Raw genomic sequence first — 23,650 nt, 5'->3', positions numbered from 1 at the left:
GAGAAAAAGACAGAGAGTCTTAGGGCTGCAGAAATGCATTGACAGGGGCTGGGGAGATGGCTCAGTAGAATAAGCGCTTGCCTGGCATGCTCAAGGGCCTGAGTTCAATCCCCGGTCCAACCAAAAAAAAAAAAAAATGCATTGACTTTTCTCTGTTCCTGGGATGGTGGAGGACAAAAGAAACAGCCTTTTGTCATTTCCTAGAGACTGTTGTTAACCATCAAGAAGGATGGAATAGCCAGTAAGCCCAGAGAATAGGAGGCAGTAACTGGAAGGAGGAAGCAAAGGTCAGAAGAGGCAAGAGAGAAAGAATCAAAGTGGAAGGTGCAATCCCTATGGCATAGGTCTGCTGTGCAAGGCCAAAGCCACCTTCTCACGGACTGCTAGGACTTTGTGGGAGCTGTGGGCAGAACCCAGGAGCAGAAGCAGGTCAGACTTGAAGCCCTGTTCCAGGGGCTGGTAGGTACCTTGGCATGAGTCATATTGGCAGTGGCAGCTTGGCTTTTCTTCCCAGCCCCTTTCGGCAATGTTCTGCCTTGTTGTGCTTTGCCTTCCTCTAAGGTTGCAGAGTGGTGAAGGAGAGGAGCATCTGCCAACCCAGTGTGGGGGACTATCTCCTTAAGAGTAGGTCAGAGCTGTAGTGTCTGCTTTGGCCCTCTTTGTGACAGGTGATGCAGAAGTAGACCTATCAGGGAGGAGCCCAAGACAGGCACAATGCACGAAATGCAGTTCTGCAAACAGCTGCCTTCCTGCCATCTTTTCCCACTCCAAGAGGGATGATGGATTAGAATGGTGGTCACATTTCTGCACTACCTCTCTGAGGAGGCAGGAAGAGTTGAGGTGACAAGGCATGACTGCAGAAGGGGCTGTGGTATGGCAAGTGATGGCTCCAGCTCCCCTGCCACCCTCCCAGGTGATCCAGCAGGCCTTGCACCGGCAGCCCAGCACAGCAGCTCAGTACCTGCAGCAGATGTATGCCGCACAGCAGCAGCACCTCATGCTGCAGACAGCCGCCTTGCAGCAGCAGCAGCTCAGCAGCGCCCAGCTCCAGAGCCTGGCAGCCGTACAGCAGGTGAGAATCACAGCAAACATGGCGCCAAGGCTCCTTTGGGCTGAGGTTGTGGGGGTGACTGGAAGAGGAGGAAGCATGCCCCCATGCAACCCTCTTACAGTGCTCAGAAAGACCTCATAAGGTAGGCAGTGTTACCATCATGTCCTACTGGTGGATGAAGAACAGAGCCCCAAGTTGGTCACAGAGCTAGTGAGTCCGGCAGCTGGAATTCTGTCCGGGGCAGCCTAAGGAAGAGGTGTTGAGAGAGCCTCTTTTCTACCCACCACCACGTGGCTGGGAGAGACCAGAACTTTAGAGAAGTGCTCACAAAAGCCCATCTGCCTGGCATTGCTCACTCCTCCCAGTGACTGAAAAGAGCACATTCCTTTATACATTGATTTGTAATTTGACAAAACTTTTGATGCACCTGTTATATACAATGCTCATGTCATGGATATACTGTGGACCCTGTCTTCTTGGAGCTTTAGAGTCAGACAGCAAGTGAACAGAACCCAAATAGACAAGGAAACAGACTAAGTTGTGACACATTATGACCATGACTGAGAAGAACAGACTGCTACAAATGAAGGATGGAGGATGGCTCTGGGTGGTCAGGTGGGGCCTGCGTGCTGGGGCAACACTGAAGCTGATGCTTGAAGGATAAGGAGAAGCTGACCAAGAGCAGGGGTCAGGCCAGACATTTGGGTGGAGTGGGTGGGATGGTGCCCTGCAGAGAGCTGGGGATGCTGAGCAGTAGCCATGGCTGGCAGTCAGAGTGCTCAGTGCCAACACTGCTTGCTCAGTCTTCTCAGCAACCTTCAAGGCAGATGCAGACTGGGCTGTTGCTTAGGGCCACACGAGAGACAGGTGGGACTGTGCTCCAGAGGCTGCTGTCTTCACGAGGTTCAGGGTGCTCCCTGGAAGATTAGGCCCCAAGATTGAATGACTTGGGAGAATGAGATGGGGAGTGAGATACTACTGACAGGAGTTTGTTCTTTTCCAGGCAAGCCTGGTGGCCAACAGACAAGGGAGTGCTGGCAGCAGTGTGTCAGCACAGACCCCAGCCCAGTCATCTTCGGTGAGTAAAGCAGGGTAACATGCAGAGTCTGCAGCTCCAGGCCAGTCCTTCCTCCTGGCCCAGAATGCCCAAGAGTTCCTAGACCGAGTCATGGGGATCCTTAGCCACATGGGATCATGGATGGAATCTGTTGCTCTTCACTTGATCTTAGCCAAAAGGCCGAGAAGCGATGGAATCTGTTGCTCTTACCAAGGGGGGAAAATGTATAGCCTCTTTCTAACTCTTACATTCACACCATGTCATCTTTCCATGGTCAAGGGGCTATTGTTAGCTCGGTTTTCTCTCAACATCAGTCCTCCTACACTTAGTCCAGGAGAAAACCCCCAGGCTCAAGGACCAGAGATGGTCTTAAAGGAGACAGTGAAACCAATAAATAGAAAAGAAAGAAGGGCAGTAAATAGAAACAGACACAGTTTCATCTCTCAAAACCTGCTCTTTTCTACTTCTTGTGTTTCTCTCACCAGATCAACCTGGCAGCCTCTCCAGCAGCAGCCCAGCTCATAAACAGGGCCCAGAGTGTCAATTCAGCCACAGCCTCAGGCCTCGCCCAGCAGGCTGTACTCTTGGGCAACACGTCTTCTCCAGCCCTAACTGCAAGCCAAGCACAGATGTATCTCAGAGCACAGATGGTGAGTACCCACAGCCTGGGGCTTGCCTCTGGGGTTAGGAGGGCAAAGACAGAAGTTGGGAGCTAGGAGAGTGAGGCAAGAGAGACTGGAGGCAAGCAAAAGGGGGTAGAACAAAGAAGGCAGAGTGGGACGTGGTTTTGTAAGATCCACGATTCAAGTAAGGGTGGGTTCCAAGCTAAGATTACTCAGGATGTCTCCCTTCCTTCTCCTCCTGAGTGAAGCCAAGTATCAGAATCTGCTCAATCTGCTCTTCAGAATCAATTAGGGTAGACAGTGTAGGGCTCCCTGCCCAGACAGTCCCCAGCACTCAGGCTATAGGATGAGCAGGTTCACAGATACCAGCTGCTCCACAGAAATGGGATCATACCCCCCTGTGGTAGTCCTTAAAGGACTGGCCACATTTACCTCAGGAACCAAAAGTGTATGTATTGTAGCCCAAGGGGATACATTTCAGGGCCAGCTACTGCTACTGCTGCTGCTACCACTGCCCTCCTAGCTGGGCCTTCCTTCTACTCAGGCACAGGGGAGTTGATCTGGGCCGAATATACCCAATGTGTATCTCACCAGCATGCCTGGAGTCTCTCCTTTGTACTTGTGCCTAAGAGGAGAAAAGGGCCCCCTAAGATGCAGAAGAATTTCCCAGGTCAATAGCAGCATCCTCTCTAGGAGGCAGGAATACACGGTGTTAGTACACAGAGTCATATCTCATACCTCCCATGGTGAAGAGTTTTCTTTTTGGCTCCACATCACATCATTCTGAAGACAATGCAGTCCTCCTATGGCCAGAACTTGACAGTTGGAGCTTTTCTTGTCCTGTTCATGGCTCTGAGTTCATCATTTGAGGCCCAGCTCCATTCCCACGGAATACCTCTTGGACACACACACACAAAACAGACGTTCAGGGGCTGGTGAGATGGCTCAGTGGTCTAAAGCACCTACTTAGAACAAGCTTAGCAAAGCACAGGGACCGCGGTTCAATCCCCCAGCACCACATGCCAGCCAGTCCCGCCCCCTGGTGGGCTGAGCTGGCCACACACACACACACACACACACACACAAATAAATAAATAAAATTTAAAAAACAAAACAAAACAGACGTTCACTTCCCCAGCAAACTGCCAGCCACAGCAACCCACCCAAGTCTTCCTGGAGTTTCACCATAGTCATTTTCACTCAGCAGGCCTGCTGAGGTCCTGATACCTGCCTGCGGTCCCTCAAAATCAAGACATATACACAGAGAGGAGCAAGCCTGGATACACTGCCACAAAGCTGCAGGGAAGGCACCCTGGCATCACTTTATTCACATAAACACAGAGCTGAACCCACCTGCAGGTGGAGGTGCCAGGCAAGGAACATCAATGACCTGTGCCCCTCCAGATGAGACTGAGCTGCAACCACAAATCCGGGCAATCTGCTTCTTCAGACGGTGCTGGCTTTAGGTTCCTAAATGTGAATAGAAAATGGTCACAAGCATACAGCTGATCCTAGTCCTCTGAAGGAGAGTCTTGTTCCAACCTAGCCCTGTGGTCAGGGTAACTTAGACCTGAGAAATAATCCTCGGGCATCTGCCCAAAGTCCCTACTTGCCAGGACTCTGAGGAGAGAATGACTTCAGTGTGTCCCAGGAACACACTGAAGACCCTCCTCCCAGGATGAACCCCTCACAGGGTTCTGAAGCCCCAGAACAGCTCTCAGACCCCGCACCATCATTGCCCAGTCTGGATCAGCATGGTACAAGCCTCTGGAGATATTTAAGCAGTCCTTGGGGCTCCTGCCCTTTCTTACCTCCCTATTTTTGTTTCCCTAGCCATCCTTATGTCTGCTTTGGCTAACCTGTTCTGCCTTGTGGCTGGGCTCACATTGGGCAGGTAAAAGGTACCTCATTTCCTGTGATTCCAGGCCCAGCCAGGTAACCTGGTACAGGTAGCTAGGAGCCTAGGCGGCACTGTTCCTTTGTCCCCTCAGCTCATCTTCACGCCCACGGCCACCGTCGCTACCGTGCAGCCTGAGCTCGGCACTGGCTCCCCCGCCCGGCCCCCAACCCCTGCCCAGGTGAGGATCCCATGCTTGTGGGAGGGTGGGTGGGTGGGCAGCTCTGCGGAAGGGGAGGATGCTGGGATGGGCAGCTCTGGAGGGGTCCTGAGTCTCTGGAAAGGCTGAGTTCACTGGGGGAAGCAGGTGTTCCCAGACTTGCTCTTTCATGCCCATCCAGATGCCTTCAGCTCTCTTTAACTCTGTTTTCTTCTTAAATATAGTTAGGAATCAGAGGGCAGCATTCTGAGGCTTTAGTACGCCATCCTGCCCGCTCATCACTGGGATGACCAGCTTTTTTTTTTTTTTTTTTTTTTTTTTCTGCTGCCCAAGTGGAAAATCCCACTCTGGCCACATGTGCCAGCACTACTAGTAATTGGGGAAAATAGCATAGAAGAGAAAATAAGGATGTTTCCTGGATTCCTGTCTTCTTCTGGGAGCACATAGTTTCTACTTCGGCTGTGAAGATCATTTGGCAGCTGGGAAAGGAGCATTTGTCACTTCTGTCTCCCTACCCCATCTCCAAAATGAACCTGGTGGTTTGAGCCAGGGTGTGAGACTCTAGCACAGCCTCCACATGTCCAGCAGAGGGCGCCAAGGACCAAGCTGAATAAGTAAACCAGGCCTACGAAAAAGCCCTAGAGTTAACCTTGTTCTAAGGACGAGATAACCCTTGGCCTGGTAACCTTACTAGTCTGCTAACTTTCACGTTTGCCTTGCTTTTTCAAGCAATGGACGCCCCATGCTCCACTGTATTGGGAGATTATTTCTCAGTGTATGCATCCAGTTCTGATAGCTTGAGGGAGGAGAGAGGCTAGCGGCAGTGAGAGTCCAGCCTCCCTGCCCCTGTCTACCCCAGCCTGGACAGCAGTCTTTTGTCACAATTCAATTCCTTCTGTTGGTGGACCCAATCGTTAGTGATCTGTCTTGTCCTCTTTAGATACTCCATCTGCTCCTGGTTCCTCTTTCAGCCCCTAACTCATTCGCTTATATTCTGTCTCTCCTGTCTCTCAGTTTGTATCTCTTTCTTTACAAACTATACAAACTCTTTCTATACAGTCTGTTTATCTCTTTCCAACTCCTCCTCTTCCTCTTCTTCCTCTCTCTCTCTCTCTCTCTCTCTCTCTCTCTCTCTCTCTCTCTTTCTCTCTCCCCTTCTCTCCCTCTCCCTCTTTCACTCCCCTTTTCTCTGATTTTATAACCATCATGTTTGGGCCATTCCTGAATCCGTCTCAAACTTCTTCTCTTAGTTCTGTGTTGGCATTATTCCTACCCACATTCTCTGGACTCCTACAGACCCCTCTTTTCCAGGTACAGAACCTGACTCTCCGAACACAGCAGACACCAGCTGCAGCAGCCTCGGGCCCTACCCCCACCCAGCCTGTCCTGCCCAGCTTGGCCCTGAAGCCCACACCAGGCAGCAGCCAGCCTCTGCCTACCCCATCACAGGGCAGAAACACTGCTCAGGGTTCCCCTGCAGGTGCCAAGCCTGGCATTGCTGACAGTGTGATGGAGCCTCTCAAGAAAGGAGACGGTTGCAGCCTGGCAGGGAATGTGGAGGGCAGGGCTGGCCTCGGCCGGTCAGTTCCTACTGTGGCCACCCACCCCCTCATTGCACCAGGTAAGAGCCCTGGGAAGAAGGAAACTGGAGTCTGAGCCAGGGGCAAGGTCCCAAGCCTTGCTTTTCCAGTGGCTGTGCCAGGATTCCAGCCACATGTCTCCCTCTGTTCGAGGTGTGTGTCTAGATTCTATTACATGCTTTGGGTTTAACTTTAAGAAACCACAGGGGGTGCCAGGGAAATGGCTTCCCTGGCAAGTGAAAGGGCCTGAGTTCAATCCCCAGTTCTGCAAAAAAAAGAAAGAAAGAAAGAAAGAAAGAAAGAAAGAAAGAAAGAAAGAAAGAAACTACAGGGACAGGAGCAAATCCTTCACAGTGGCACAGAGATGGGTCTTGTGGCACATAGGTATAGCTCTTAATCTTAAGTCAGTGGAGGTTGGCAGTGGACTATTTTGAAATTCCCTAAGACTCAGGGAAAGGATAGGGACCAGCCAGAAATGGGTAAGAACCACACAGACAGATGGGGAAGTGGAAGCTTATTTTCTTATCATTCCATAAGTGCACAGAGGAGAGAGTCTCCCAGTCACGTTGCAGGTACCAGGTGTGTAGAGGTCAGTGAGATGAGGAAGGCTCAGGATGGGGAGACAGACACTGCAGGGCATCACAGTGTGATCAGTGCTGTCCTCTGCACTATGCTCTGAGCACTGCAGGAGCACAGGAACCCTCTAGCCGAGACCTGCATTCCAGTGAGGGGACACTTGAGACTAAATCCAGAAGATGGAAAAAAATCCAGCCAATTACTTGTAAGGCACATTCTACAAAGGGGATGAATCAGTACTCCCTGGCTAGGCTCCTTTTTCCCTGCCGCTAAGCTTTTCCCAGAACTGCCTGTTATAAGCAGCATCTAGTAGAAAATCTGCCAAGAGCTCTAGCAGCCAGATTTGTCAGTCTAGGAAACAAGACCACGCCATTATACTACAGAAATAAATATCGGGGTGGACCATATGGTTTGGTATTAAAGAGAGAATCACTCTGGTCCACTAACCTCTCCTCATCTGGACCACTTTACTATCCAATCCATGTGTTGTGTTTTGTTGTTTTCTTGAGAACCTACTATACACTTGTCATTAGATTAAAATCAAGATGGCCAAAGTATGATTTCTTACCTAAAATACTACAAAGTCAAAGGGACAGAGCCAGACATACAAGTAAATTTCTTCAGTTTCATACCCCTGCATTAGGTACAGTGGGGTCAGCTCGCTGCCAGGCAGGGTGTGTCAGAGATGCTGTCCCTCAGAGGTGGCAGCTGAGTCCTAAAGGATGAGTAATAGCTCGGCACATGAAGTAGAAAAAGCACCCCAGATAGAAAGGCAACAAAAGTACAGCACAGTATATCAGTGGGATGGGATGAAACCAAGCTGAAGTCATTGTTCACCTTTCTGAGACTTTAGTAGCCACCAGGGCCAGTCTGCTTGCCTGTGGTCACTGCTAACAGGAGGCAGGCCCCTCCCTTCAGAGGCCTCGGGGTTCCAACTATTTCTCACTGTCCGGCATTGCTTTCTCCAGAGACTGGCCCAGCCTCTTCCTTTTATGGAAAAAGAAACAGGTTTAGAAGATGAAGACTTGGGTGTTAATAGTGTGTTAATAACAGCTTGGGCTGGAGCCAAGACCTCCAGGCCACACTGCCACTGCATTCCCATCTCACCCTCAAGTCAGGACCAGGACCTCCGGAGACTAGCCAGGATGTAGTTTCTCTCTCAATTTAAGCCACCCCCAAATTCTGAGAACAATTCAAAGGCCATCCTCAGACTACTCTATTGGCTGTGAGACATCAACAGGACCTTAAGAAAACTAGATAAGGAAGGGCACACCGGCACCAGGAGCAAGTCCATCCCAAGCTGGCTCCCGTGCAAGGCGCTTCATCCATACCACTTCTCCATTCCTCCAAAAGAGCTCTGTAATGTAGTCGTTCGTACCCATTTTACAGATGAGGAAACTCACTCATGGAGGGTTCTGAAGAACTTAACACATAAAGCCCTCAAAGTCACCAAGTTCTGAGCAGCAGAACTGAGACCCAGCTCCACATCTGCCAGAGTCAATTTCTGGGCCCTTTAATCATCAAGCCAGATCGTCCCTCTCATTTTTTCATGATATGGGGCTTTCTTGGCCTTTCCTGACCCAAAGCTGAGCCTCAGGGACCTCAGGCAGTTTCAGCTTTGCAGAGGCAGGTGGTGAGCTCTCTTGAGCTGTAAAGGGAAATGCCAGTCAGTGACAGGCTTGCGATCCGAGGCCCTAAGTGTGGCCTGAGACTAACAGTATGTGGCTGTAATGCAGTACAGAGACCAGTGGCCCCACAGAACTTTATGGCACAGCTGTGAACTGAAAAACTACAAAGACCCTCACCCCAGAGACACAGACCAGTGCGCCCTGCATTGTTCCTGCCTCCCACTATCCCTTCTATTCTTCCTTTCTCCCCCACCCTTTCCTCCCTGAGGTCTATGGTTCCACTCCCCACCCCTACCTCCCGAACAGAAGGCAGCTGGGGGAGGCCTAGGGCCTCTGCAATTATTCTTATGACATGGGGGGGGGGACAGCTTGGAGCAGCACCTGTCTTGGGTTCCTTGGCTCCCAGGCGAAGGTAACCCTTGCCCTGACAGCCCACCGTGAATGAGACTGGCAGAGAAGGCCGCCAGAGGGAAGAGCGCTTGCACGTGTGAGGGAGAGCTAGATGTAGAACACTGTGCGTTTTGTTTGTTATCAGAGCCTTTTTTGAGCCAGCTGCCTGCCCCCAGGGAAGGTAGTCAGTGGAGCTCCTGACAGGGAGGGAAGGTGGGTGGGAGTTGGGCGGGGGCACAGTGCTGCCATGAGGAGTGTGTCCTCCTGGGGGTATTTCCTCCCAGAGAGGCAAACTCTAGTCCCAGCTGGGACTGCTCCCACTGACAGCTATTTGGGGGCAAAGCCCCTCCCCCACAACATGCTCCCTGCTGTTCCTGCTCCTGTCACCTTGGCAACCAGCTTCTTTAGGCTCTGCAAATAGAAAAGGTCCCTTATGCCCTGAAAGGGGGTGGAGGTGGGGGAGGGGGGCAGGGGAGGAGAGCGGAACCTAAGAGGTTGGGCTTTGGAGAAAAGCAAAAGGGCTGGCCTTGCCCTCTTTGGGGATAGGAGGATGGGACCACCAAGGGCAGAAGAGGTCCAGGCAGCAAGTGTCCCCTGGGAAGCCGAGTCCCAAGGGAGACAGGCCACCGGTCCAGCTAGGAGGCTTGGTTCTTGGAGTCCTCATTCTAGACGATAAACTCCAGGCGTTGGGTACACGCACTCAGGCCCAAAGGTGAGGAGAAAGTTGCTGACTGGGAGGGGGGTGCTGTGATAAAAGGGAGCTGTTGGGTCATTGAAAATCCTGAGAACTTTCACCCAGCCATGCCTCCAGATGCCAATTCTTTGTTCTGTACGCTCAGCCTACCTTGGGTTTCAGCTGAAGAGACAGTTTTCTGTTGGACAGGCCTGGCATGTAGCTGCTTTGTTTCTGTCACAGAGGACATTTTATATAAGGGAGCAGAGATTTCTGTCTGTCTGGGATTCTTGGTACCATGCTTTCCTCCTACAGCAGCTGCCAAACTGTGGGGCAGACACACTTTTTATTAAAGAGTCCAGTAAACAGCAAAGCATACAGGTAGGCCTGTTAACTAGCTGGAAATAAAAATTCCCATCAATTCTGTTGTTAAAATCATGACCCCAGTCACAAAGATCATATCAACTATCCACTGTAGGACCCAAGTTTGATTACTATAGTAAGAATCTGTTTGTATATGGGGGGGAACCTCAGAAGATTATCAGTGGGAGAGTTTTATGTCCTGCTGGACATCCTTCACTCTGTGGCCCTGTGTGTGTGCACACGTGTGTGTGTGTGTGTGTGTGTGTGTGTGTGTGTGTGTGTGTACCCGCTGTGTGAGAGAAAGAGAAAGCCAGCTGCAGTGCACAAAGGGTCTTAGAATTGTTCAGCATTCCTTCTTTCCTCTTAGGGTTCTACTATACCACCTCCCTGGTTTCTTTTCTTTTCTTTTTTTTTTAAATATGGAATACTTCACAAATTTCTATGTCATCCTTGCAACTAATAATAATACTTACTATTTAATGAACAACCATGTTCCAGATTCTATACTAACAGCCTTACCTACATATCTTATTTAATGCCAGTACACAAATGCAGAAGGTATGGCTGAGGAAGAATAATCAGTTACCATCTTCAAAGTTTTTCTGTTTCTTTAATTATTCAGTTTGGTTCAACAAATACTCATTGAGCACCTGTTCTGTGCCAACCATTATGCTAAAAACCATGGAGGATTCCACAGACAAACAAAAGCCCGAATTCTAATAGAGGCTGTGGAAACTTGAGTTGTGCTTTGAAAAAGTGAGTCAGTTTCAAGAGTGGAACAGGAGAATTGCAAAGCACCTGAGGTTGGAATGGCCCCTGTGCCTGTGACCATATGTGTAGTAGTAGAAGGGACCTGTTCCTCCTGCCTCTTCCCTTGACTGTCCTTGGCACTAGCACTCCCTGTCTGAACCCCTTTGTAAGTCTCACTCTTAGAAGAGCTTGTCAGTTCCACCTCTCAGACACCTACTGCTGCTCTGCCGCTGCCAGTGACTTCTCAGTATGCGTCACTCCCTACCCACATCCCCTCTCTGCACAGACCTCCACTAGCTACAGATGGTTCTACTCAGATATCAGGCCACTTACATACAAATTTCTGTCATTTGGAGAATTTATGAACAAAATAAAAATCCTGAAGTTTTCCTCCCTAGAAAAGGGTTCCTACCACTCCCAGGTTCCTACCACTGTCCACAGTCATGAAGCCTTCTTGGAATCTAGACATACAAGCTCAGAGACATTTGACTTCACTGCCTTCCCCAGAGAGGCAGAGTATTCTAGCAGGAAACGCAGGGGCTTTGGCATTCAACTTAATTTCAGACCATTTTCATGAAAGTTTAATGATCCTGATAAGGTTGCTTAATCTCTGTAGACCTCAGTTTTCTCATCTATAAAACAGGTGGTCATATTTCCCATAGACCATAAAGATGAATAGGAAGCCTTTGAAAGTGACCAGCCCAGAGAAAGTCATGTTAGACTTTGATAGACTTTCATTTTCTTTTGCTCCCTGTTCCACCATCTGTCACCAGTCTATCATCAAGTACCACCAGTTTCTGATAAGATATCCTCTGTACTGGCTCCTCCTGCCTTACCCAAGGCCAGCTGACTGGATGACTTAATTGATCTCCAGGACATTCTATTCACAGTCATTTTAAAGCTCTTCCTTGGGAACTGTAGATTTCCTTCATGTTTAGAAACTTTTGCTCTATCTGTATTCCTACCTGACAAGTTAGAGCATCGGGTCCATAGTAAGGGCCCCTAAGTGGCATGTTGATGCTGCTGATGGACTGGCTGTGTGACTGGGGTCTGCAACACGCTCCTTGTGCTGCCCATCACTCTGGCCTGGTTGCTGTGGCTTCTTCCCACATAGCCTGTGTTTCAGCCACATGGATACGCGCCTGTTTCTTGACTTTTTGCCTTCCTACCTTCTGCCAGGACTCACCCTTCTGTCTTTTCCTCCAAGAATACTTGAAAGATCCTCAGGGGTTTGCAACTCATACTCCTAGGCTTGCTGCATTCATTTGTGCTTGCTGCTAGTGAGTAATTCACTCAGCCATCAGCAGCTGGGCATTTGTCACAAGTCACCATGCCCCATCTTTACTTTCAAATGAAGTTAATTCCCTTCTGATCATGAAGGTCACTTGGAAACTATGCCAAGCTCCATTTATTTATTTATTTTTATTTTTTGGCGGAACCGGGGATTGTGCTTGCCAGGGAAGCGCTTATTCCACTGAGCCATCTCCCCAGCCCCAGTAAACCTGGTTTTATAACCTAGTTTCTTCTGACTCTCCTAGCTCTCCTTCCCATCTCAACTCCTCCTTTCCATAAGCCCAGGGGGTCTTTCTATAAAGAACAACCTTGCCCATTTCTCTGTGTGTGGAGCTCTGGCCTCTGTGAACTTTGAGCTCAGTCACCTATGAAGCTTGATCACAGGACTCATGTTGGAGATGAGCAGCCTCTTTCATGTGCTGCTCACCTTGGGCCCAACCTAAAAATGCCTCTTCTGGCTTCTTTCCTGCAGACACCCTGGGCTGCACAAACAGAATGCTCTGTAGGTCCTGGAATGGAGAATTGCCTTCCGTGCATCTAAGTCTCTCCATTTGCTGTTCCTTTTGTCCTCTTTCTAACTCTGACTCATGACAGACATTTCCTCTGAGAAGCCTGTCTGTGCTTCTTTCAAAGCTGAATCCTCATTTTCCATGTTCTCAATCTGTGCTTATCTCCCATCACAGTATTCACAAAACTAAGCTAAGAGTCTCTGTCTACCATCTGTCTCTTTTACTATGCTGTAATCTATCCTAGGGACATGTTTTAGCCAGCACTAAGCATAGTAGATACCCTCTAGCAGGTACTTAGCAAATGTTTTTTGCGTGAATGAATAGTTAAATATATATCTTCACTTAACTTGCTAAATCTCAAAAAGTAATAGTTAGTAAAAAGATATGCTGCTCCTGTCCCACAGGTATCCTCACCTGGTTAACTCCCAACTGCAGTCAATTATGTGGACTCCTAGAAAAATAAGAACAAAAGCAGGCCTGCCACCTGTGAGACACTGTTTGCAACTCCCATATATTTCAGGGCATTTCTGGAACACTGGGCTGTTTCCTGCATACTTGAAGCCTTGAAACAATAGAGATCTGCAAGTATTATTGATAAATTCTGGCAGAGGGCGCAGCGAAGGGGCGTGCCGGTGATCTTTCACATTCAGCCCCCTGCCTGGAAGACCTTAATCCTCTTGTTGCTATCAACAAACTGGTTTGAAAGCAGTGAGTGAACTGGCCTCTTGAGATTCTAAGGAGGCAGTTCAAGGTTAGGGCACCAGCCGGGAAGCAGAGAATTGTCTGCAGTGTCTCCTCTGAATTAGGTGCTAATTTGCCGAGGCCCTGGACCTGCCACGCCCTTGCTTCAGGACAGAAAGTAAATCTAAACCTTACAAAACTGGACTGAGGTCTCTTAGTGTTTCTTAGAAGCAATCAACTTTACAGTAAGACAGAGAATAGAGGGAGGGGGCTGTAGCTACTTGTCCTTAGGAACAAGCATACAGTCTTGCTTGAAAGATAGCATATTCACACAAAAATAAAAATATTTCATTTAACCTAAGACATTTCTGATTATAAAATATACCATTAGTCCATTAACTCTAAGAAAAATAAGCCCTTGCGGACTAAACTGGTATTGACTTTAGTATGCATCCCAATTCCAAAGATGCTAGAATTGGTGGAACAATCAATTTTTAAGAATCAATGAAATATATGTGTAATACAGTGTATATTAAGTGACAAATGAATCAAGTCAACAAAGCAGGTGGGGGGCTGGGGAGATAGCTCAGTAGAAGGGCCTAAGTTCAAACCCTGGTTGCTCAAAAAAAAAAAAAAAAAAAAAAGCAGGCAGGAACTCTGAGGAAAACACCCACAATTGTGAGTTAAGGCTATCAGGGAGAACACAGAAATAGAACCTTGGCCAAAGACACCTAGAGCACTAAAGTAGAAGGAAGGATTCCAGAAAGTGGAAGCATTGGAACTGAGACCTAAAAGGGAGGAAGAAAAAAATAAAAAATAAAAAAAGCAGGAAGACAGGAAGTGTTATGGTATAGTAAGTGGATCAGGTACAGAAGACTGTATACACAGGTGGGACTGACAGTGGATCAGAATGTTGGCAAGGCCCAAATGCTCTATGGAGTTATACCTATTTATGCTAGGTTTTGGCTCTGAAGAGAACCAATATTTTAGAACAAACATGTCCCACAAAAGGAGTGTTGTCATTCATTTATTCAGCAGGACTAATTAAGCACCTACTAAGTTCAAGATACTTTGAAGGAAAACAAATGAATCATTGCCTATAAAATGAGATTATTTACTGAAATAATTATAAGACATATTATCCTTATTCCCATTTTTAAAATGACACAGAGGTCAAATAACGAGTCCAGTGTTATACAGCTGGTAGGCAGCAGAGCTGTTTATATTCAAGCACTTTGATTCTAGAATTCACACTGCATGCCCAGTACACTGCATTTCTGAGGTCAGTGCAAAGCAGCTGAGGAAAGGAAGAGTCCTGTCGGCTGTATATCAAGAAAGATATACACAGTTTGATTTGTGGTCCTCTAGACAGTATGAAAAAAGGCATAAATTCTGGACAGGGGATTTTAAAGATTGCTTAGGTCAAAGAAATAAAAATTAAAATACTAGTTTACACTGTACAGATATCGAGTGTCAGTGGTATTGGACAACAGTAGACAAAGAATAAATCCTGATTGTTCTTAGTCAGAGGTCAGATCTGTACAGTAGGAAGATTAATTTGTTCTCCATAAGATGGATTACATCAGGAAGAAACTGGAAGCAGGAAAATCAGTTAGCAAATCATTGCTACTCTAAACAAAAGGATTTTTTGACCCAGGATAATGTTGAGGTTAAATCATGGTCTTTCTTTTTCATTAATCTCAAAAGGTTAATGATGTGCATGTCTCCAAAGAAACCTTTGGGTGGTTGATCTGTAAACTTATTTAAGCCTTATGAGCTTTATTTCCAGCGTGGGTATTTAGAGGTATCATTTGTCCTAAGATGATGGCCTCCCATTTTCCTGAGCAGCACAAGTAGGAGAAAGCACGGGTAGGAGGGGAAACACAGGCATAGGCAGCCATGAAGCCAGCAGCTCCCTTCTCAGTCTTGGTGCATTTATCAGCTCACCACCACTACAGCAAATATCTACAGTAATCAACCCAGAAAAGGTTTATTTTGGCTTACAGTTTTGGAGGTTCCAGTCCCTGACTGTCTTTGTTTTGACCTATAGCATGGCAAGATCACATGATATATAGCATTATCATTCACCTCATGCCCAGGAAGAAAAAGAGGGTGAGGGTATGTAGATGTTCTTTGATGCCCTGCAAGAGGATGCCTTTGGTGACCTGAAGCCTGTTCACAAGGCTTAAGTGTTGTAGAACCATCTTGTGGACCAACGCTTTAACACACTAGCAAGAGTTTCAAACTATAACATTTGATAATAGAAGGAAAGATTCTTCCTTCTACTATCAAATAATGTGTATGATCCCTAGCTGTACTTTTTATACTCTGTAAATGTAGAACCACCTTATAAAGCCTGAACTTTAAAACTATTTTCCTAGTATGGGCAGGCCATCAACTTGTGAACACTCAGCCCAGATTTTTTGTCCCACTGAAAATCTCTACCTCTGATAAGAAAGAAGCCCTTGTCTTGGGCCACACAGTCAGCAGGTAGTGGGATATATTTTTGATTCTCCTAGCTTCCCTGTCTTGGAACACCTCCCGCTCTCACTTCAGATGAACAGGGTATTGCTATATAGTTCAGGCTGCCTTTAACTTACTATGTTGCCCAGGTTAGCCTCGAACTTGGATCCTCTTGCCTCAGCCACACAAGTGCTGAGATTACAGGCGTGTGCTACTATGCCTGGTGCCTAATTTGTTTTGATTTTTTGTAGTACTGAGAATTGAATCCAGGACCTCTATGCTGAGCTATAGCATCACTCTCCACCCCCTTAATGTTTTATTTTGAGACAGGGATTTGATAAGTCACTAATTCATCCAAGTTGGGTTTGAATTTATGATGCTTCTGCCTTAGCCTCCGAGAATACCAGAACTACAGGAATGGGCCATCAAACCCAGGAAGATGGCCTGATCAACAGTCTGTACTGCTTGTTAACCTCTGAGCTCTCCTATGTAGAATTAGGAGACGGGTTCAGGGAAATTTTATAATCATCAAATCCCTGATGGCTATTTCCACCAAGGTTCTACAGTCACCTCAGATCCAAAAGACCTTCTCCAAAACCACACTGATGTGTGGGTTTTCCAATTCTATTATCAGTGTCATCTAGTCGAAAACTCTGGGCCCCCAGATTCTCCAGCTCTGGTTCCACCAGCTAACCACCAAGAGCCACCATGCTTTTCCTAGGTAACGCTTCTTGCTCCTGTTCTTTGTGCTGCTGTCATCCTTCCTGGACTTCCATGTTAAGCTCTGAGGAGATGCTTGGAAACTTACATGGAATAATAAAATTAAGGAATAAACTATCTCTTCTAACTCAGTTTGAGATCTGAGTACCTGTAGCATCTAAGGTTTTTTTAAATGTTAATTTGAAACCCAGAATGGATCTTTATCCTTCCTAATTGGGAGATTTGGATTATACAAATCAATTTGGGAGTTTCCGCAATGGCCCTCTGTGCATTTGCAGGATATGGCCCCTTTCTGTGGGTCTCCAGCTGTGGGACTCTGGGGCTAGCTTTAGACAGGACAGATTTAGCAGAACTGGCTCATCCTGAGCTGGGCTAGCTCCCAACAGGCAGTGATTTGCATGAGGACAAACAATCTCTGAGATGAATTTCCTGGATCTATACTATACACAAACTAGGGACTAGATGCCGAGGCATTGCTTTAAAAAAAAAAAAAATTGTCTTTACCTCTAAGAATCAGCCTCAAAGGATTGAAAAAAAAAAAAAAAAAAAAAAAAAAAAAAAAAAAAAAAAAAAAAAAAATTAGCAACACAACCAAAACTCATGAAAACAAAACAAAGTCTAGATCAAGACAATAAGTTTATCTTCTTGTTGTGAATAAACCAACCTACTGTCAGGCACAATGTTAGGTTCTGGGTAAAGACAAACACTGGAGTCTCCAGCCACAGGGACACATGATCTGGAAAGGAAGATAAATAAGAAACAGTATAGCCCACCACCATAAACATTATTATGGGGGCCGGAGAGATGGCTCAGTGGAATAAGCACTTCCCTAGCAAGTGCAAGGGCCTGAGTTCAATCCCTGGTTCCGCCCCAAAAAAAAAAAAAAAAAAAAAAAAAAATTATTATGACAAAGGTAATCCCAAGATATTTTAAAAACCTAAAGCAAGACTGAAATAGTATTTATAATTAGAGCTAGAAATGTGTATATGATGGATGCCAGGCATTGTGCTGTACACACTGTAATTTTCTCATTTTATTCTCATATTCTCAGCACACCTCTCATAGGTTTTTTTCTTCTCATTTCATCTTGCAACAACTTTCTGAACAGAAATGGTATTTCTAACTTTCATATTAGGAAGCTGAGGCCCAGAGAAGTTAAATAGCTGCTCCTAGAGCCCACCATTTTTATTTTTATTTTATTTTATTTTTTGGTGGAACCAGGGATTGAACTCAGACCCTTGCGCTTGCCAAGGAAGCGCTTATTCTGAGCCATCTCCCCAGCCCCTTAGAGCCCACCATTTGTAAAATTAAAAAATAAACATTAAAAAAAATAATGTTTAATACAAGATTTTTTTTTAAAATGAAGTGGTTGTCTAGCCCTGGTCTGCCTGGTGTGGGCATCCAAGAACTCATGTGTCTGCTGGTGGGGGAGCCAGGGACATTGGGGAAGTTGCAGGTAGCAGAGGCACACAGAAGGGCATGGAAGAAAGACAGAATGTGTCTCCCTTACATTCCAGTGTTTTTCTGAATATCAGGCAAGGTCAGAGAAATCTTCCCAGAAGAGATGAGTGATGGCTTGGGCTTTGAGGGACAGCCCAAAGAGCCCCAACACTGACCAGGCCACTCTCCAGGAGAAAAGTGAAAGGGATAAAAGTGAGAGACCATGGGTTTGGGAAGCCATTTGTGTGGCTGTGGGGGATGCACAGTCTAGAGACAAGGAGATGCATACAGTCCGGCTGTGTCACCGAACCTGTTCTTTCCCCTTCAGCTTATGCTCAGCTGCAGCCACATCAGCTCCTCCCACAGCCATCATCAAAGCACCTGCATCCCCAGTTTGTGATCCAGCAGCAGCCACAGCTGCAGCAGCAGCCACAGCCAGCACGGCCTGCACCACAAGCCCAGGCCCCACCCCAGCTTGCCTCAGTCCCCCCAAGTGTGGCCTTGCAGCCAAGCTCAGAAGCCCACACCATGCCACTAGGCCCGGCTACACCCACCCTGCCACTCCAGTGTCCCACTGCCCATCTGCACAAGCCCGGCAGCAGTCAGCAATGTCACCCCACCACGCCTGACCCTGGACCTCAGAATGGACATCCTGAGGACATGTCCCACAGCCATCAGCGCAGGTTCCAGCACACCTCAGCTGTCATCTTACAACTACAGCCTGCTTCGCCAGTGGTGAGTAAGCTGACCCCAAGGTGCAGGGAACAGACAGAGAAGACACAACTCAGTCTCCATTCAGATGTTTTTCTGGGTAGGCTAAGTGTTGAAGTTATGTCTGAATAGTCTGAAAAAGAAGACAGGGCTGGGGGCCAGGGAGATGGCTCAGTAGAATAAGTGCTTACCTGGCAGGAGCAAGGATCTGAGTTCAAATCCCTGGTTCTGCAAAAGAATAAATAAAATAAAATAAAAATTTTTTTTAAAAAAAGGGGGGGCTGGGGAGATGGCTTAGTGGTCTAAAGCACCTACTTAGAACAAGTTTAGCAAAGCCTAGGGACCGCGGTTCAATCCCCAGCACCACATGCGAGCCAGCCCCGCCCCCTGGTGGGCTGAGCTGCCCCCCCCCCCCAAATAAAATAAATTTTAAAAAAAATTAAAAAAAAAAAAAAAAGAAGACAGGGCTCTTCCTAAGTTGGAAACGTCTGAGTTTCAGGTCTTTGCTTGCTCCCACAAGTTCCATGGAAACTGGGTTAGACCTAAGAATGCAGAGTCATTATATGAGCAGACTGATCTCTCTGTCCTGTCCTGCAACAGCCTCAGCAGTGTGCCCCTGATGACTGGAAAGAAGTGGTGCCTGGGGAGAAGAGTGTGTCTGAGACTCGGCCAGGCCCATCACCACATCAGCAAGCCATTGTCACTGCCATGCCTGGTAGCCTGCCTGTACCCAAGAGCCCCAACATCCAGCAGTCCCCAGCTCACGGTATGAAGCATAGCTGGGCCCCCGGGGGAGGGGAGGAAGTCAGCCTTCCTTGCCATCCCATGGCACCTGGTACTGGGTGTCAAGAATGGGAGGTTAAACAAGGCAACAAGGAAACTGGGAATTTGGAAGTGAGAGGGAAATAATAAGGTGAATCAGGGAGAAAGACAAGGAACTTATAAAGGTGAAGGGGTAGACAAAAAACGAGAGCTGCAAGTTCCAGAACCAGAGTCTGAGGCCCCCATGTCGTTGGTGCCAGCTGTATGTGCATGTATAGGTGCCAGGTAGAGTTGAGAAAGAGACCCAGGGGCTGCAGATCTTGCCTTCATTTAGTATGAGAGAGAAACTGAAATTGAAACAGGGTGCTGCATTACGTAAAGGGAAATACCTAGGAGTAGTTAGAAGGGGATTCAGAGTGAGTTTGGTTCAAAGACAGCATCTTTGAGGAAAGATACTCATCCCTGGGATCCCCATGTCTGCCTGTGACTTACAAGTGGCTTTGCCATGGCCTGGGCTTAAGGAGCTTCTGCTGGATCGCTCCACCCTGATAGGAGAGACGGCAGAATCCCTGGCATCGGCTGCAATCCCCTTGCTTTCCTCCCAACTGCCAGTTTGGCAGCAATCTTGGCCCAGATCTCCGTGACACTCTGTGCCACAGGCTTTCTGCAACTCAGGGAGGTAATCCAGTGATGATGCTAAGTGTGTTTGGAGGGGAGTAGGAGAAGCAAGAAAAAAAAGAGTTTACTTTGGAAATCAGAGAAGAAAAAAATATTTTGGGACAAAATAGAATGAAAATGCTGTAAGGTCCTATAAGGAGTAGGGGATGAAATGAAGGAAAAGGAAAGCAGAAGAATGGATCAAAGACACTAGAAAAATTAAAAGATGGGAAGGAGATCATCCATTCTCTCTTAGCTCACTATCAATGACAAGAGGCTCATCATTTTGAAAAGCAGCCTAGAGGTTGGGAGATGACAGGACTCAGATGGAGAGCTACTCTGGCATCTACAAGGCCCTGGGTTCAATCTCTAGCGCCGAAAAGGAGGGAAGGAGGGGAGAGAGGAAGACAATAAGCAGTTCCTTCTACTGTGGAATTCTCTTGAGTTACCAGAAAGTGGCTCTTCAAATTAAGTGCTGAGCTGTTCCTCTGGATCTTGGCCACCACTGGTCATAATTCCATCTTTTTAATTATAAGAGAGTCCATCTCATACAGTATGGACACTTGTCACATCTCTTGCATCTCCTTCCCATTAAAAAGAGAGACCATCTCCAGGCTAAAGACCTGAGACTTTTCATTTTTTCCTTATAACATGTGAATACCTCCATTCCCATCATCCTGGTCATGCTTGTCTATCCATGTTCTACCTTTCATTATCCTAAAGAACAGTAGTCCCTCCAAAAAGCACATTAATTCCAAATATAAAAGACCACTAATCTTTATATGCATTATAAAGGACTATTATAGGACTATTTTCTAGATCCATATGCAATTGTAGAAAGGCACTAAAATGTGTCAAACACCTACTATGTGCTAGGTAACAGTTCTATTTTTATCCCCATTATTCAGAGGAGGAGAGAAAAAAATTAAAAGAACTCCAGGTCACACACCCTGGTTCTGGCTCCTAGTACACTAACTCCTCCCTATGATGGCCCATTAACTCTTCTGACCCATAGGAATAAAGCTTCTGGTCAGAGGACAATGTCAGCTGAATTTCCGAGTTTTGTTTTGGTTTTGACGTTGCTCCTTACTTGAAGTGCTTTATCCTCCAGTTCTCCTCAGGCTCTCACTTTGTATGACTTGTATTTAGAGCCAAAGTACAACTATATCTGCTAAATATTATCTTGTGGACTTATCCCATAGTTTCAGCCTGACAAGAGATTAGTAACAGTTAATAGCTAATATTTATTGAATTATCTCTGACAGGCTCCCCATATATTTCTCCTTTAATCCTGACTATAACTCTCTGAGATAGGAAGTTTATCTCAGTTTTATTTATTTTTTATTTTATTTTATTTTTTTTTGCGGAACCAGGGATTGAACACAGATCCTTGCATTTGCCAGTCAAGCGCTTATCCTACTGAGCCATCTCCCCAGCCCCTATTTCAATTTTAAAGATGTAAAAATGGAGACAGAATAAGTGGTGGGGCAAGGACCTTTTATTCTGAATTTTGTTGCTCATTATACTAACTCACCTGCTTAATGTTGCCACCCACAAACTACCCAACATAGTTTCCTTGTCATTGCCAATTTGTTTATAGAAATGTTGTATAGGACCTGACTAAGGACACATGCCTTGTCTCCAGCATTTGTTCACCTGTGTGTTATCTAACAACCCCTAAATGAACTGACCTTTTTCCATTTTGTTCATAATGCTCTCCAAAAATTCTTTTTGAAATGTAATCAAGGTGATCAACACATACCAAGTGTCCTACCCTCAGAGGCCTATCTTGTGACAGAAGTAAACTTTGCAATAGTCAAAACAATGGGCCAAGTACCCACAATTTATTTTTTTCCATAATTTTATTGATAAACAAATAGCAATGAGACAGTTTCAAATCAAATTGGTAGGACAGTTTCAATAATTAACACATTGCATACCTTCTTCCTAGTGGTTAATTGCTGTACAAGATGCGGACATGATATCCTAACACCATTAGAACAAATCACTCTATTCATTAAGAGAATGTAACCCACAATTTAAATATCCATACATTCTGTGTAAGTTGGAATGTCTGCCCTTGTTTTGTTCTGGACATCTGTGGGACAGGAGGCAATACACAGAGAAATGAGGTCTGTCCCCACCTTCAAGGAGCTTAAGGTCTGCGAGTAAGATGAAAATTACACAGGAAGAAAATGAAAATGAAAGTTCAAATGTGATAAATGCCTCAGAAGGATTTTAGGTAAGTGCTTTACAAGTTACAAAGAGGGAAATTGTACTGCCAAGTAGAGATTATTCATATAGATTTTGGGGAGGACTTGGCATTGCTGTAGAGCAAGGGTTGACAAACTGTAGGCCCAGGTCCACATAGATCACCCTGCCACTGTTTGTATAGCCTGAAAGCTAATGACTTTAACAATCAAAAGAATAGTTTCATATGAAATTCTCATGACACTGAGTTACAAATTTCATTGTCCACAGTTAAGTTCTGTTGGAACACTGCCACACACAACCATGTAGGAATTGTCCGCGGCCAAGGGCTGGGTGGAGCAGTTGAGACTTAGACCACATGGCCAGTAGTCTAAAATATTTCCTTCCTGGTCCCTCACAGAAAGTTTTCCAAACGCTGTTCTTGAGTCTGGCCCTTATGGGACGGGTGAGACCTGGACATACAAGGCTGAGGAAGGAGTGGTCCAGGAAGGAGCAGCGGAAGGTGGGGTAGGCGGACAGGAAAGTGTGCGCATGTTTGGGGAGTAGACAGAAATTGAATATTCAATCCCTTGTTGGTTTATAAAGCAAAATGTAAGTGTAAGAAATGCAGAAGCAATGAGGGAAAGAACATGTGAAAATCAGTGGAAAGGGGATTTGAAAATGCAGAAAAAGGAGAAAGCAAAGAATGGGAAGGAAAAGAAGTAAACATTCAGGCAATATAAAATAAATGTAAAATGTAGAACTTAGATGAGATCAGAGGGGGGAAGCAGATGAAAAAATAGAAATACAATGATAGGAAACAATTATAAATACTAAAAAAGGCATGGAGAAATATTGGGACTAGAAAGAGGTCAAAATGGGGAGAGAAATTTCCTTCGGTCTGTGCAGCAGTCTCAGCAGGGTGAGAATTGTGCCTCAGGTCTTCCTACCTCCAGAGCTCCTAGTGTGCTTGCTAAAGGAAAGTACCCTCCCCACAAACACAAACACACAGTTCAGGTTAAACCAGTGTTTGGAGAAGAAAACTAACGTTTATTGGGCTCCCACTGTGCACCAGGCACTGCAGACAATTTGTAGATCATTTAACCCTCACATTAAATCTAACGGGCAGGGATTACGCCCTTTATGGAGGCATGACTAGGTCACTTGGGTCATTATTTCACCTCTGATCCTGGCTCCCAGTGGAGACCGTAAAGACTCCTTGGAGGGTTACCGCGAACAGTGAGGGAGGGGCTGCGTGCATGGGCATGCCATACTGAGCCCTCCGTTACCCGCGGTCCGCGTTAGGATGCTTGCCTGCGAGGCCTCGCAGACAGGGAGCCCTCGCCCCTGGAGAAGTCTGGCTAGGGGCGACGACAGCACCGCTCAGGCCGACGCTCGCCTCCACCGACCGAGGCCCTCCCCGCCGCGCCTGGGGCCCCGCGCGCCTTCCGGAGAGCGCGGGGCGGGGCCCGCCGC

The 23,650-nt window shown here is 46.6% G+C and overlaps 1 protein-coding gene across 1 annotated transcript in view; it reads left to right on the top strand.

Moving 5' to 3' along the window:
* Phc2 (polyhomeotic homolog 2) overlaps positions 1 to 23,650 on the top strand; it is a 119,533-nt gene that overhangs the window by 73,744 nt on the left and 22,139 nt on the right. The window contains exons 3-9 of the mRNA XM_004640994.2: positions 914 to 1,072; positions 2,055 to 2,129; positions 2,594 to 2,758; positions 4,723 to 4,809; positions 6,100 to 6,409; positions 18,183 to 18,589; positions 19,166 to 19,331. Of these exons, the coding sequence (XP_004641051.1) occupies positions 914 to 1,072; positions 2,055 to 2,129; positions 2,594 to 2,758; positions 4,723 to 4,809; positions 6,100 to 6,409; positions 18,183 to 18,589; positions 19,166 to 19,331 (1,369 nt within the window). The remainder of the gene's footprint in view (positions 1 to 913; positions 1,073 to 2,054; positions 2,130 to 2,593; positions 2,759 to 4,722; positions 4,810 to 6,099; positions 6,410 to 18,182; positions 18,590 to 19,165; positions 19,332 to 23,650) is intronic.

The sequence above is a fragment of the Octodon degus genome, unplaced genomic scaffold (genome assembly GCF_000260255.1).
Source record: "Octodon degus isolate 3935 unplaced genomic scaffold, OctDeg1.0 scaffold00130, whole genome shotgun sequence".
Taxonomy (NCBI): domain Eukaryota; kingdom Metazoa; phylum Chordata; class Mammalia; order Rodentia; family Octodontidae; genus Octodon; species Octodon degus.
Note: the sequence above shows the minus strand (reverse complement) of the source record. Positions and strands in the feature narration are given on the sequence as shown.